The 13,743-nt window shown below is 41.0% G+C and overlaps 1 protein-coding gene across 1 annotated transcript in view; it reads left to right on the plus strand.

The window, feature by feature from the left end:
• The window catches only part of clmpb (CXADR like membrane protein b), a 71,363-nt gene extending 58,047 nt beyond the window's left edge, over window positions 1–13,316 (plus strand). Inside the window, exons 4-7 of the mRNA XM_034114847.1 lie at window positions 2,817–2,984; window positions 4,283–4,405; window positions 5,477–5,618; window positions 8,236–13,316. Of these exons, the coding sequence (XP_033970738.1) occupies window positions 2,817–2,984; window positions 4,283–4,405; window positions 5,477–5,618; window positions 8,236–8,569 (767 nt within the window). The 3' untranslated portion in view covers window positions 8,570–13,316. The remainder of the gene's footprint in view (window positions 1–2,816; window positions 2,985–4,282; window positions 4,406–5,476; window positions 5,619–8,235) is intronic.
• The last annotated feature ends 427 nt before the right edge of the window (window positions 13,317–13,743 follow it).

Here is a 13,743-nt window from a genome sequence, read left to right on the forward strand (position 1 = left end):
CTAAGTTTGAGCAACATCCTGTAATAAAATGTTATGGTTGAAAATGACATTGGAAAAAGTCAACTGTCATCAATCTAACCAATGAAAGGCTTCTTAGGAAGTCATGTCTTTGCTTTTGCAACTATATTAAAGTCAGTCTTGGCGTCATAAGCCACAGCAAAGTCACCATTGTTCATTCTTGTTCAGTCTTCTTGTTTTCCTAATTTCCCAGAAATACAGATGGTGTCTAAATGGCTTAGCTTTACAACTAGCTCAATGGTGATATGTGTCACTTCTCTCAGATTGCTAAGTAACTCTGAAGGACAGACAGCAAAAAGGGGAGCGAGCCACAAAGTCCAGCGGGAGGAGCACGAGCGTTCTCAATGTCAGAAAGCAGGCGATGTATTAAAACATCATGGAAGATTAGTTCAACCCGCGGTTATTGGTTTTCTAATGGAACATTCTGTTAATCCTCTCGCACACACTCTCCGCTCTCTTCCATAAAGACATTTCAGTGAGTTAGTGCCTCCATTTTTACAAATTGCCCTCAGCTTTGCGGTGACACTTTCGATTTTGAGAGAGACGAACATTTGCATTTTTCCCTCGCTCCCCACGCTAAGATAATAGCTTGGCAGCCGAGCTAGTAGCTGGCTTGGCATGAGACGATGTGTGAGTGTACGTGTACACACCCTGGCGTGTACGCACGCCTGTGTGTGTGTGTGTGTGTGTGTGTGTGTGTGTGTGTGTGTGTGTGTGTGTGTGTGTGTGTGTGTGTGTGTGTGTGTGTGTGTGTGTGTGTGTGTGTGTGTGTGTGTGTGTGTGTGTGTGTGTGTGTGTGTGTGTGTGTGTGTGTGTGCCTCCAGTGGTGGCGGTGTTTGTGTTTATGGACAGGCTTGCACGGTAGCGCCTGGATGCGCCTGGATTGCACTGTTCTGTTGAGTGTAGAAAAATCAGCATGTGCAGATGTATTGACTTAATATGTTTGAGTATGAATGTGGTCACATTTTTGGGGATTTGTTTGTGTGAGTGTGTGTCTGAGGCTCCAAAATGCCCCTGCTGCAGTTAGGCCTAACTGACCCTGACAAAGCTGCGAGAAGCACACACGGATGAGGAGGGGATGGAGAAAAAGAGGGTTATAAGAACAAAGGCACATGAGATATCTGGCTTTATTTACCGGACTCACAAACTCTCTACATTTTAGCATTTTGCTTTGCAGGAATGAGTTCCAAAACCCGGGAATGAGTTAGGCTTTTACCACTTCTGGTTCCTTTGTGTCAAAGCAGAAATCATGTGGTTACTAAAAGCATAAGAGAATTTCATGTTTTAGACTCGATGAAAAAAAACGTTCGGAAAACCAGTTGTGAATGTCCGAAGCTTCTGTGTGTCATAAAAAAGCTGTTGCTAACAAGCGACTAAATGAGACTGCTGAAGGTCATCATGCCATAAACAAGACCGCCTTTAGCTGAGCACTGGTGACATGCAGCAATACAACGTGATGCAATGTGTTTATACCCTTACGTTGGCTATTTCATTCTGTAGATTGCATTGACACTTCAAAATCATAAAATGGTGTGGAGATGATCCTGCTGAACAAAACGTGGCTGTATCACAAACGTTTGTTTGACACAGGCCTTACTGTATTTTCTGCATTATTCCAAAACCCAATTGGCTTTTTGTCAAGGGAGCCCTTGCGATTCCTACTTCCAAGTCGGCCTTCAATAATACGTCATCACTGCGCCAATCTATAAAGAATAACTTCTAAACACTAGTGACAAGCAGCAACAGCCAAATACTTCATATCTGACCTCCCTAATATGACAGCATAACAAAAACACAAAAGAGACTTCAAATTTAGCACAACACTGATCTAAAAATATCACTTGGAGGGAGAAAACAGTGTGCTGTGTTCTCGCTTTTCTAGCTTTGCAGTGCCTCTCAGCATGTATCTAAACAGAGCAGCTGTACAGGGCTCAGCGGGCGATACTGTACTGCGCCTCCAGCTACTGGACCATGACCAAAACCTTTGACCTGTGGAGAACATATGACCACAAGCGTCCACAGCCAGCTCTGCGGTCACATTGATCCTTTCCCTATGGGACTGGGGGTTTCTGTGTGTGTTACCAGCCCTGGAGGAATGACAGTGAGGCTAGAATTATCCCTGTTAAGAACTGTAAAGGACACTAGTTACACATATATAAATAGATATCTTCAAATAAAGTCTGACTCTCTGACATTTTATCTTTTGCAATTTAACAAGCCTTTTGTTTTCTTAGTTTCTCACCTTTATGTCTTTGCTCCTTTTATATTGTGTGTTATGCTGAGGTGATACACTCGTGTTAGGCTATTTCACTTGGCTTTACATTATGGCATAATGTATGCATCAGTAATTATGTTTTTTTTTGTAGAAATAATCAATTTTATTCAGCTCATTTATTCAACATACAACCTAACCATTGATAATGATTGGGGGATACATTTGTCTTTTTTAGCTTTCAAGCTTTGTATAGTAAAACTATTATTTGTCAAAGGCCAAAGCTTCAGTATTAAACATCTCTCATTTATGTCAATGAAATAACTACAAATCCTCATTTTTCATCTGTTTCCAATAAAAGAATTAAGAAAATCCTATTTTTTTTAAAATAATTAACATTAAAATGAATTACAATTTTTTTAATAATGTTATTTATTTTTAAATTAAACATATAACTGATACAGAAAAGCAATATGTTTGATAAAAACCTTATTAATGGCTGAAATGTATTAACTTAAACGACAAACCCTTGCTTGTTGAAGCACATTTGTATTGACATGTTTCTGATTCCCTTGCCTTCTTTCAGTCAAACCCTCCAAGCCGAGGTGCTGGATGGACGGCAAACTCCTGGGGGGAAGTGATGTCAAGCTGAGCTGCAAGTCGAGCGACGGCTCCGACCCCATCAACTACAAGTGGGAGCGAGTACTCGACAAAGGCAAGAGTCTGGGCAAACTGCCAAACCTGGCACTGATAGGTAAGGAAACTAATTGCCACTACGCTGACTTGCTGATTCATCATACAAGGCTTCTGCAGACGAATGCTACAAAGATTCAATTTTATTACATATAAGTGATTTTTATGGGCAGCATTTATCCTAGGAAGTGTTCTGCTGAGCACACCGTCTTTCTTTCGCCTCCTCTCAACTTCACATTTTATAACTTTGCTAACACGGACACCTAAATCTGCCCAGTACAACTACGATCCTCTCTGATTCACCACATCATTAAGTTACAATGCTTTACTAAAGGGCACTTGGAATGTCCCAATTAGGCCACCGATTCTGCAAGCTATTCTTATCTAAAGAACAGTGCCAGTACTACCATCTACAGCTAAAGACCACATTATGTATACTACATGTGTTTTTCCAGGAAATCAAACAGAACACGTCCCTGTGATTCCTTCTTGAACTCTGTTGGGATGAGTTATATAAACACGAGGATCCAGTCTGATACTGTCATCTGCTGGAGATGTCAGTGACGCTGAAATGTCAGTCTGGCTCAAGTGATCTATTCCTGCCTGCATTCAGTGAGAATAAACTGAGCGTTTCCTTGGATTGTGTGCAAAGTGGAGAAAATCAAATGTAATACACTGGCAGCTCCGACTACATCCTGCACCAAAGATAATAAAAAAAAATTGGCTCTGTAGTCGCCCTGAGGCACGCTTCATTCACATGGTGTGGGTTCTGGCATTCCTTTTGGATCATAACCAGGCATATCCACCTCTAAACAGTAACAGAGACAGTTTATATCAGAAAACCTAATGGTAGGGTAATTCTCCCTTCTGTGTATATTCTCCAAAAACTGCGTAAACACCCCCGGGCTGCCAACCTCTCTGCCTCAGTTTTCCCTTCGGTGTTCAACTGGCATCCATGACGGCTTATGCACAGACAAAAACCTTCAAATGAATGACCTTCACCGAGCAACACCTGTTCAGTCTAATTAATTTCATTGGACGATAACACACCGCGTCGGTAGCCATTATTTATGAGTCTGGTGAAAGGTAATATCACATGGTTGTCATTGGTGGGATGACTAAATATCCCATGGGGCCGTGGGGCTCCAAAAACACGCTCCTGCTATTCTCTTCAAGTCCTTCGCCTCGCTCTTAAATAAACACTCCATCAATGTCCCTCTGCTCAACCACAAAATACATTTCAGCTGTCTCTCAAGTGCTGCAAATGTAATTGACGTTGTTGATAAATGTGCAGGAATGTGAAACAATATAGAGCAGACACTTGCACGCAAATATTTATTTTTGTTTTAAACTTTGCAGATCTCAAGAACCCCGAGCTCGTGACGCTGAGGAATCTCACTATGGACAGCACAGGAGTGTACAGGTGCACGGCGAGCAATGACGTGGGGGAGGAGAACTGCACCATCGAGGTCACAATGCAACGTGAGTTTTGGGAGAGGGGAAAGGGAGAGTCGACCTCTCAGCGTTCTCCTCACACCAAACTGCCACGCTGATTGATGGTTATTGTTTCAAACTGCAGCTGTAAATACATGTATACCCCTCCCTGCCTTTCCATCCACCTCCCCTTCTCTCCCTCCCCCAGTTCTGCAACACTTCAGGGACTCACTAAACACAAGCTGGTGGCTACTGGTCAACACCAATGCCCCAACATATATGTTTCACTGTCACACGAATACATTTTCTGGAGAGGCACAGGACTGTCAGGGTCATATGTGGAGAAAATGACACATATAGTAGCTCAGCAGAAATAACCCTTGTGTGAGATTGGATTTTGCCACTACCATGTTATGAATACTGAGTGTATTGTGAAGCGGGGTCAACAGAGAATGCACCTTCTTCACAAACTGAACTTTTTCTCTGTCAGGCCTTTCATTCTTTGTCGTTTTTACCAAGCATTCATTGAGAGCCTTATTTGTTTTTCTTTTATCTGCTGGTTCCATAGCCTTACACTGAAAGACAGGAACAGCCTGAACAGCATTGTTAAAACCTGCTCTAAGATCATCGGCGTGAAACAGAGAGACTTAAATTCCTTCTGTAACCAACAGATTCTGCAGAAAGCAGAGAGCATTCTGAACTCTCCAGGTCATGTACTTTCACATGAATTTCGTTTGTTGCCATCAGGGCGAAGATATGCTCTACCTGCTCTAAAGACTAATCGCTTTTCAAAATCATTCATCCCTTCTGCACTCAAACTTTTAAATTCTTGATAGGCTTTTAACTTGATTATTTATTTATTTATTTATTATTGTGATGCTATGAACTATTTATAGTGTACATTGGAATTATCCACATCTGTGCTCCCGGGTGTATCTGTGTGTTTTCTTCCTGTATGTTCCTGCCTGTGTACATGACATAACCAATTGCCCCTTGCGGGATTAATAAAGTTGTTGATTGATTGATGTTGGGGTACTTCCAGGAAATGAGCATGGAATATAAGTATTTGTGAGCGATAAAAAAATATGTACTCATCACTTCCTTTTTTTCCATTCACAGACGTGAGGGATGTAGGAATGGTAGCAGGTGCGGTGGTGGGAATTTCCCTCGGTGTCCTCATTGTCATATTAATCATCTGGCTCGTCTTCCGGAAGAAGGAGAAGAAGAAGTACGAGGAGGAGGAGACTCCAAATGAGATCAGGTGAAATGCCACTCTTTATTCTTCTTATGTGTTTTACTCTTATGTGATTATGAGTGCTGTCATATTTCCTCATGTGTGCTTTCATTTCTGCATCTCTGTAGGCACTGTTAGTTTAGTTCACACTTTTAAATTAGTTTAAAGGGGCCCTATTATGCTCCTTGGGGTTTTCCTTTTCCTGTAGTTTGTGACAAAGGTTGTTGTGCTTGTAAATGGTCTGCAAAGGCTAAAATCCCTTGGCCAGCGCTCAAACACATTGTACATGATAGGCTAAGAGGCGGGACATCTCTAAGCGGTTGACCAATCACAACAGAGCCGGCCAGCTAACCAATCAGAGCAGACTATTAGACAGAGTGTAAAAAGAGCACAGGTAGTAGGAGAAAAATAAATACCTTTTTGTCACAAAAGAGGTAGAAAATACTTAAATGAACCCTTCAAACATGCTACAATTTGTAGAAATTCAGATAAACTCTACTACTTAAAGTACTAACCTAATTTAATAGTAGGTCATTACATGAATTTAATGTGTGTAATATCTTCTTTCATCATGTTTAAAGCCAGTTAAGTGTTTTGATTATCTGACGAATTAAGCTGGAACATTAACACAACCATGGATAAGCTGATGCAATATCTCTTGCAAAAAGAGATTTCCAGTGAGGGAGAAAAAGGCATGGGAGGGCTGATGAGACAGAAAAATATATATATTGCAACACAGTGTGTGGCATCAGAGCAGAGGGATCACACTGGGGCTGAATGAGTTGGAAAAAAGTATCTGATTGCAATATTCTTTGACTAATATTGCAATATGATATGCAATAATAGGGAATCAGTATCAGGTGTATTGCCAAGTAGGTTTACACATACAAGGAATTTGCTTTTGTGAATAGTGGAGCTAACACATATAATATAAGGAAATAAGCTGTAAGTTGACGATCAAAAATAGAACAATTATAAAAAGAAAACAATTAACATATTAAAAAAAGAAATATTTACACAGAAGTGGAAGGATGTGCAGATTTTCAAAGAGGTAGTATTAGATAGGGACCTCACAGTATCAAAAGTAACAATAATTTGCACATAATTAGTCTTATTTTCATTGCTGTTATTTATATAAGGATCTGTACAAAACAACGTTTCTTTTCTCTTTTTAAGTCTTAAAATAACCACAATATTTAATTTAAAATGGTATTTTTATTTCTCACTCTAGTCTGTGTCAGCCCCTGTGGACTGCTAATGAAACTTGTAAAAGAAACTGCCTTTTTTTGTGACAAACTGGAGTGGGTGCATATTTACTGATGTAACAATGCATAATACAGAGCGGCTGAGGGGACAGCAAGCAGTAAATAATGTAGATGTTTTCTGTTTTCGTACCATGTTCAGAGTCTGAGCCTTTCCTCTAATGAGCTGAACCAAACCTTTAGTGACGCAGAATCTCTTGGATTTAGACCAAACCTCTCTGCTGTTTAAAAACTTTCATTTTTCTTTTTCAAGAGTTATAAAACCTTCTCTGGTGAAAGTACAGAACAGCGCACAGTGGAGAGGTTTCTATTTCTGTAGCGAATATAAGCCTTATATCAATGGGATAATATTACCTGCTGACTTCGCCCCGCCGCCCACACACCCTGGTTACCTGGTGACAGAGATGTATAATAACTGCAAAGACCCACTGCCATTTCAAACCATCCATTCACAGCATAAATTGTATTGGTTTCCGTGATTAATGCTACTGAAATGTGTTTTTTTTACCATGAAGTTTCTATTCTTCTGTGCTAAAATAATTGAGTTACAAAGCAAAGGTTTTATTGTGTTCTCAGCAGAAACCTTTGTGTCATTTAACAATCGTATCTGGGGAACTAGTGACTTCCGCAGATTTCATTATTCAATGCAAATTTGTTTCACAAAACTAAGATGCTGAAATAAATGAGGTCTTGATATTAGATCAGATTCAACTTTATTGTTGAATGTAATCTATAAAACTGGTCCCAAGTGAATATGGTATTGGAATAGTGTAAGGGAAATATACTTTGCTTAGCTCTTGTCAGCAGGATTATGGAAAAAACCACTAGCTTGATTTATATTTAACTTTGGGTAAGAATATACCTTGGAAAAACCCAGTAAATATTTGAGCAGATAATTATCATGGGGTGGGGGGTACACACATTTGTCTATACTTTGGTAACCTTAAGACATGGTGCAAGGCCTTGGCATTGGTCTTTTCGCTTTGAGGGCCTCTATAGTTGTGTTGGCGTGTCTCATTTAAAGGGGCCCTATTATTATTGCTTGTGTTAGTTGCTTGGTTACTTCTGTAACATAGTGACAACACATATGTTATACTCGCGCTTCTATTGGCTAGCGCTCCGACACATTTTAACTAGGCTAAGGGGCGGGAAATCTTAAAGCGGTTGACCAATCACAACAGAGCCACATGGAAACATGTCACAGTAGAGGCACAAGATACTAATATGAACCCTTTAAACCTGCTACAATTTGTAAAAATTCAGATAAACTATTCCTCTACTACTTTCCTAATTTTACAGTCATTACATGCATTTTAGAAGCATAGCTGATATAAGTAATAAACTTTGTCCTCACTGTTTGATGTCTGTGTTTCTCCCCACAGGGAGGATGCGGAGGCTCCCAAGGCCAAGCTAGTGAAGCCCAACTCCCTGTCCTCATCCCGCTCCGGCAGCTCCCGCTCCGGGGCCTCCTCCACCCAGTCCATGGTGCACAACAGCGCCCAGCGCGGCCACCGCCCCCGCCCACCGGCTGTAGCAGCTCTCAAGGAAAATGGACAGCCTCCAGGCTTCCCCCAGTCCCCTCCAGCCTACGCTTCAGTGGTGCCCAAGACCCCCGAGCCCCCCGCCACTCCCAAATACAACTCCAGGAACACGTCTGGGCCCACACCCCCAACCCTCATGGTCCCCGCCCAGACCAAGGCCTTTCAGACTGTGTAGGACTGAAAGCCCACCCCCTCCTGCAGCCTCATGAGACCCCCAGCCCAGCCCAAACCCCCCGAGCCCCCTCCCAAAGACTGAGACTCTTCCATAGACAAAGAAATGCAACTAGTTAAACGGATGTAATTACAAGAATCAATACTATAAGTCTAAAAGTACTTTTAATGAATGCATACTTAAAAATGGAAACAAGACATGCTTGCCCCCAACTGAATTACATAAAACAACAAAACAAAGAAAAAACAAGACCCGAGATGCAACACTGTTCGTGTCTCAAGGCCAAAGGCAAAACTTGTTTTTCGTCTCTTTGGCTTTGGAAGGCAGAGGGAAGTATTGTGTGCAGCGTGGTGGAAGGAGCCCCCTACAGTAGGAGAGCTTTTATTTATTCTTCAAATCAAAGGGTTAGGCATGCAGGAGAGGAGAGGCGGGGGGAGAGGAGACAGTAAAGACTGGATGATGAAGTGGATCCAAACTCTCAGCCAGACATCAACAGAGTCATACAGCTGTTGAGCTTTGAAAGATGGATAGAAGCACGGTGGAAACAAAGAGGATAAAAACGCGAGTGTGAGACTGCTTTTTTTTTCTCTGGGCGGAGGGGAGGGGGTGATTCTCTGATTCATGTCACCCTGCACCTCCGACTCGCTGCCTCCAGCACCTGCTCCGAAACCACAAACCCCTCCGCCTCCCAAGGGCCGGGCCGGTGTGCCCATCCATGTGGATAGACACCGTGTGCGGCGTGGACATCATCCGCTTCACTGCTCTCGCTCTTTTTGTGCTCTCGTAACGAACCCGTGAGAAACCGCAGCGTTCCTGAGACTGACTCACAAACAGCTCGTCTGCTAAACCAATCAGCAGGGGAAACTTCAGGTACAAGGATGTAGCAATGACAGTGAAGTCAGATCAATGGAGTTAATATAATACCCCTCCCCGCATCCTGTCTATGGACATCCTTTTCTGGTACTGAATATCTTTCTTGAATAATAAAATAGTATGTATTAGGCCTATAGCGAGTCAATACTTTAAATATAGTGGATAAGCATCTATTAGACCAGCTGGACTTGTTTTTTCTTTTCTTTCTGTTTTCCTGTGTTTCTTCTCTCTGAACAGGTTGTACAAGGGGTGACAGGTGACATATGTCCTTTCATCCATATTAAGAAGTGCCACCAATCCTTAGGATGGGTTCATTATAGTTTTTACTCTTTTGTTTACCTGCTACATTTCTGAACTGAAACCAAAATCTGTCACCATGAATGTGAGATGTACAAAGATGGCGGATCCCATTCCTTTGAGGTACTGAATCAATATTGGAGCTAAGGCACAAAGAATTGACCTTGACGTTCAATTTTACAATTTCTTTGTCTGAATGAAGGGAGTATGATTCCAGAGACTTCAATTGTATATAGGGTGTGTATGGTATCATTGACCGTGCTCTCCCTGGATCCATAACAATGGAGTGTTTCTCGATTGCTTTCTCTCTGAATAACCGGCACCTGCTTGGTTATTGGTCGAGCCGTGCTATCAGCCAATTCCCCTTTTTGTCGTATCCTCAGACAGACCCAGTGCAGTTTGATTGAAAGTATCTGAAAAAAGGGGGCAAGTAGCCTATCTCGTGTGCCTTTGCAATCCCTCTTCTGGTTTTCTTTCTTTCTCCTTATCTCCAGCACACCAGTGGTTAAGTCTCTGTTCACATCCAGCTTTGAGGGTCAACAGTAGCAAATACTGAACGATATAACGTCACAGAACTTGCCCTATAATAACAGATGTAGCCTATAGGAAGCACCCAGCAGAGTAAATTATCCATGGTGAGAAAGCATTCCCATGCCATGGGACAATGTACTGTACATTCTGTAATCAGTCTTGTTTTATATTGTACATACAGATAGATATACGCACATGATGTCATTTAATTTAAATAAGGGTATGTGAGAGGTTTACCTCTTACAAAAAAGTCAAATGGGAAACCCAGAAGTGAAATTAAACCGTGTTTTTTGTGCACATGTTATGGGAACAAGTGAATTCTGATGTCACCTCTCACATATTTGGTCTGTATTCATGTAACCATTATACTGCAGGAAAATAAGAATATAAATCCATATCCAGCAAGATTCTCATGAGATGTAGTATAGATTTTATTGATCCCCAGAGGATAAATATTCCTATATTTTTGGTGACTACGTGACCTATTCTAAGGCACCTCTATCAAAATGTCCCCTTAAACAAGAATGAGGCGTTAATCTTAAATTGCCATATTTCCATTTAATCTGCAATGACTATTTAAAGTCATTTTGGTTGACCCTAGACTTTAATCTGGCACGCCATACTTATATTCCCACTTGTGTATTAGATAACTCACCATAGAAATGTGTGAGGCCGTTCTTCATATTGTCAAAGGAAATAAGAGGTTTTTATTTTAAAGTACTCTCAGGATATACTAATTACGCTCCAATTCAGGTTCTAAGAGGGACCACTTATCAGTATGTCCAAAACTTTCAATATTATAGCTTGGCTTTAACCCTCAAAATGTCCACACTGATCCATCAGATGAATTGAACCTCAAAACTTTGGAAACCAACATCTGCCTAAAAAGCACCTGTGGGTTAACTTCACTTGCGGGATTTCTCACGTGACTTACCTGTAGGGGAAGTTAAGAAAAAAAAAAGCCTTTTATATTCAACTACAGACAGCGGTTCATACTGAGCAGGGAAGCTACTGTGTGTGTGCGACTGTGCGTGCGTGCTTGCATGCATGCATGCATGTTTGTGAATGTGTGTGAGTGTGTCTCTGTGGGTGTGTGCATGTAAATTCAGTATAAGCCCTTGGGCCACACCCACACACTCTCATGTTAGCCATTCAATGAGTGAGGAGGATCCAGTCATGCAAAGTAACCTCTATCCAAATTGATATGACTGCAGACTGGCAGGGTTTATTTTAGTTTTCACTGACTTTTTATGCATATTGAACTTGGCTTCACAGGCAACAGTCGTGTTTTTGCTTGTGGGGGTGGTGTTTTGAGACAAAGTACGTCCATAATTCATAATATTGTCAGCTCTGGAGGCCACTTGTACGCTCTCTCCTTGCTCTTGCTGTCTTTTAACATGGCATCTCAAGGTGCACCCACATCCAAAACCGCTTAAACTTGTATATACACACACATAAACAGGTACACATGGCACATTCAGGTCCGCACGGAAACACAGGTGTGTGCTTCATGCACATTCACAGTTGCACATGCACACACACACAGTTTGCACAAACAAAAGCCCAGAAGTCATGTTATTTCAGCTCCTTCAGAATCAATTTGATGGATTGAATGTCTGAAGTTATTACGACTGACTGATGGAACCAGGATACTAAACGCAGCACAGAAAAGGCTCACTCTACTCTGCATCACACAGGACACACACACACACACACAGCTACTGTAACAAAACACACACAAATGTGCATGAAAACACACATGCACTCTGGAATACAAACTCTCCTATGCATTTCAACAATCTGGATAGTATAAGCTTCAAGAGGTTTTTTTTTCCCATGGGAGTCTGTGAGAGTATTGAGATTCAGGAGAAGTATAACAGGATTGATTACGAGCCAGGGCTGTAGGCTCTTGCCATTGAAATTCCCTCCACTACAGATGAAAGTAGCAGTGGAGGTGGAGGACGGGATGCAAGTCTTCCAGCTGTTAAATTCCTCCAAGCTTTTTGATTTGCTTCCCAGCAACTGCAGGTCTCAGGTGGCAGGTTCCCCAGTTTATGAGCCCTCGCGTTGCGTCTCTCCTCTCATGTGTGCAGCTTTGTGGCCTGACAAACTTGTGCTCTTTTCCAACAAATTAATTTTAAGGAGCTTTTGTCAGTTCAGTCAAGAGTGCAGGAGGAAAGTCTTAAAACGGCGTCAGCAGCACATCCAATATCATTCTTTAAAACAGTATCCATCAGCACTATACGTATATTGTCTTATTATCAACACTGAAAGGTGCAGTAAACATTAAAATCATTAAGTGGTTATCCTGCGTTATATGATAGGTGTATGAATCTCATGTAGCCACTACTTTTTATGTTCTATTAAGCAGTTTTATTTCTGATTAAAGCTGTTGAGCAGTGATGCTAAGGCTGTGGTTTGGCCTTGTTTGTCAGTATAGGGGAATGTGATGTATTGCTTCTTTTGAGTGAGGAGATGAACGGGGTTCCACCTCAATAAGGAAAGCAACGGTACCTGCATGTCAAAGGAGATTGAGCAGACGAACGGGAATGCTTTGCTTTGATGTAACATAACTGTATTCGACTGAAAATATTTAAAAAAAAAAAAAAAAAAAAAATCTACAATTGTAAATATACTCACAGAAGATTTTATGAAGCTTTATTTTTGTCTTCTTCTTTGCTTTGAACTCATCATCCATGTACTTTGCACTTTTTTTGTGTGCTTTGCTCATCACGGGCCTGCGTGGGATCTGTGTGGTCGGCGGTTTCCCTTGACGACATTGTCTCGATGTCAGGGGAAGACACGCTGAGCGTCACTAAAGGGAAATGTAAGACACTTTTGTTTTCTTTACTCTCATCTTTTTTCTGCCGTGGCTTCTCTTTGGTTTTATAAAAACAGTACAGAAATGTTTTGTTTGTTCGTTTGATGAAAACAATCCATGTAAATATCACAAGTAAAAAATGTATATTTTTACGACTTCTGAGTTATTACTCTTTCATTTGCAAATAAAATATTCAATGACAACTTAATTGGTCTTGTTGCATCTTGATTTGGAGTATCGCCTTTTTTGAAAAGAGTAACATTTGAAAAAAATTAAGAATCACACTGAATATTTGTAACACTCCTGAGTGAGATATATGTGTCGTGTCTTTTCTGTGCAATGGGTTTGGAAAAGTATTATTGTCACCTCTTACAGTGCCAAGGTTAAAGTCTCCCTTTCATTGTCTTCACTCGGAAAGTCCCTGCTAACGTATTCACATAATAACAAATTCTGTTAAATAACTTTTAGGTATTTTCAGTTGACATGAAAAAACATGAAATACCTCAAAATGACTCTATAGATTGCCATTGCATGTTGGACAGATATACATAGTCCCCAAACTGTCTTTTTAGTCATGTAAAGTCACTTTTCACTTATCCTGAAAATATCTCAAAATGACTAAATGGATTTATCTTGCCCCCCTTCAAGATTAATT

Source organism: Trematomus bernacchii, unplaced genomic scaffold (genome assembly GCF_902827165.1).
Source record: "Trematomus bernacchii unplaced genomic scaffold, fTreBer1.1, whole genome shotgun sequence".
Classification (NCBI taxonomy): Eukaryota; Metazoa; Chordata; class Actinopteri; order Perciformes; family Nototheniidae; genus Trematomus; species Trematomus bernacchii.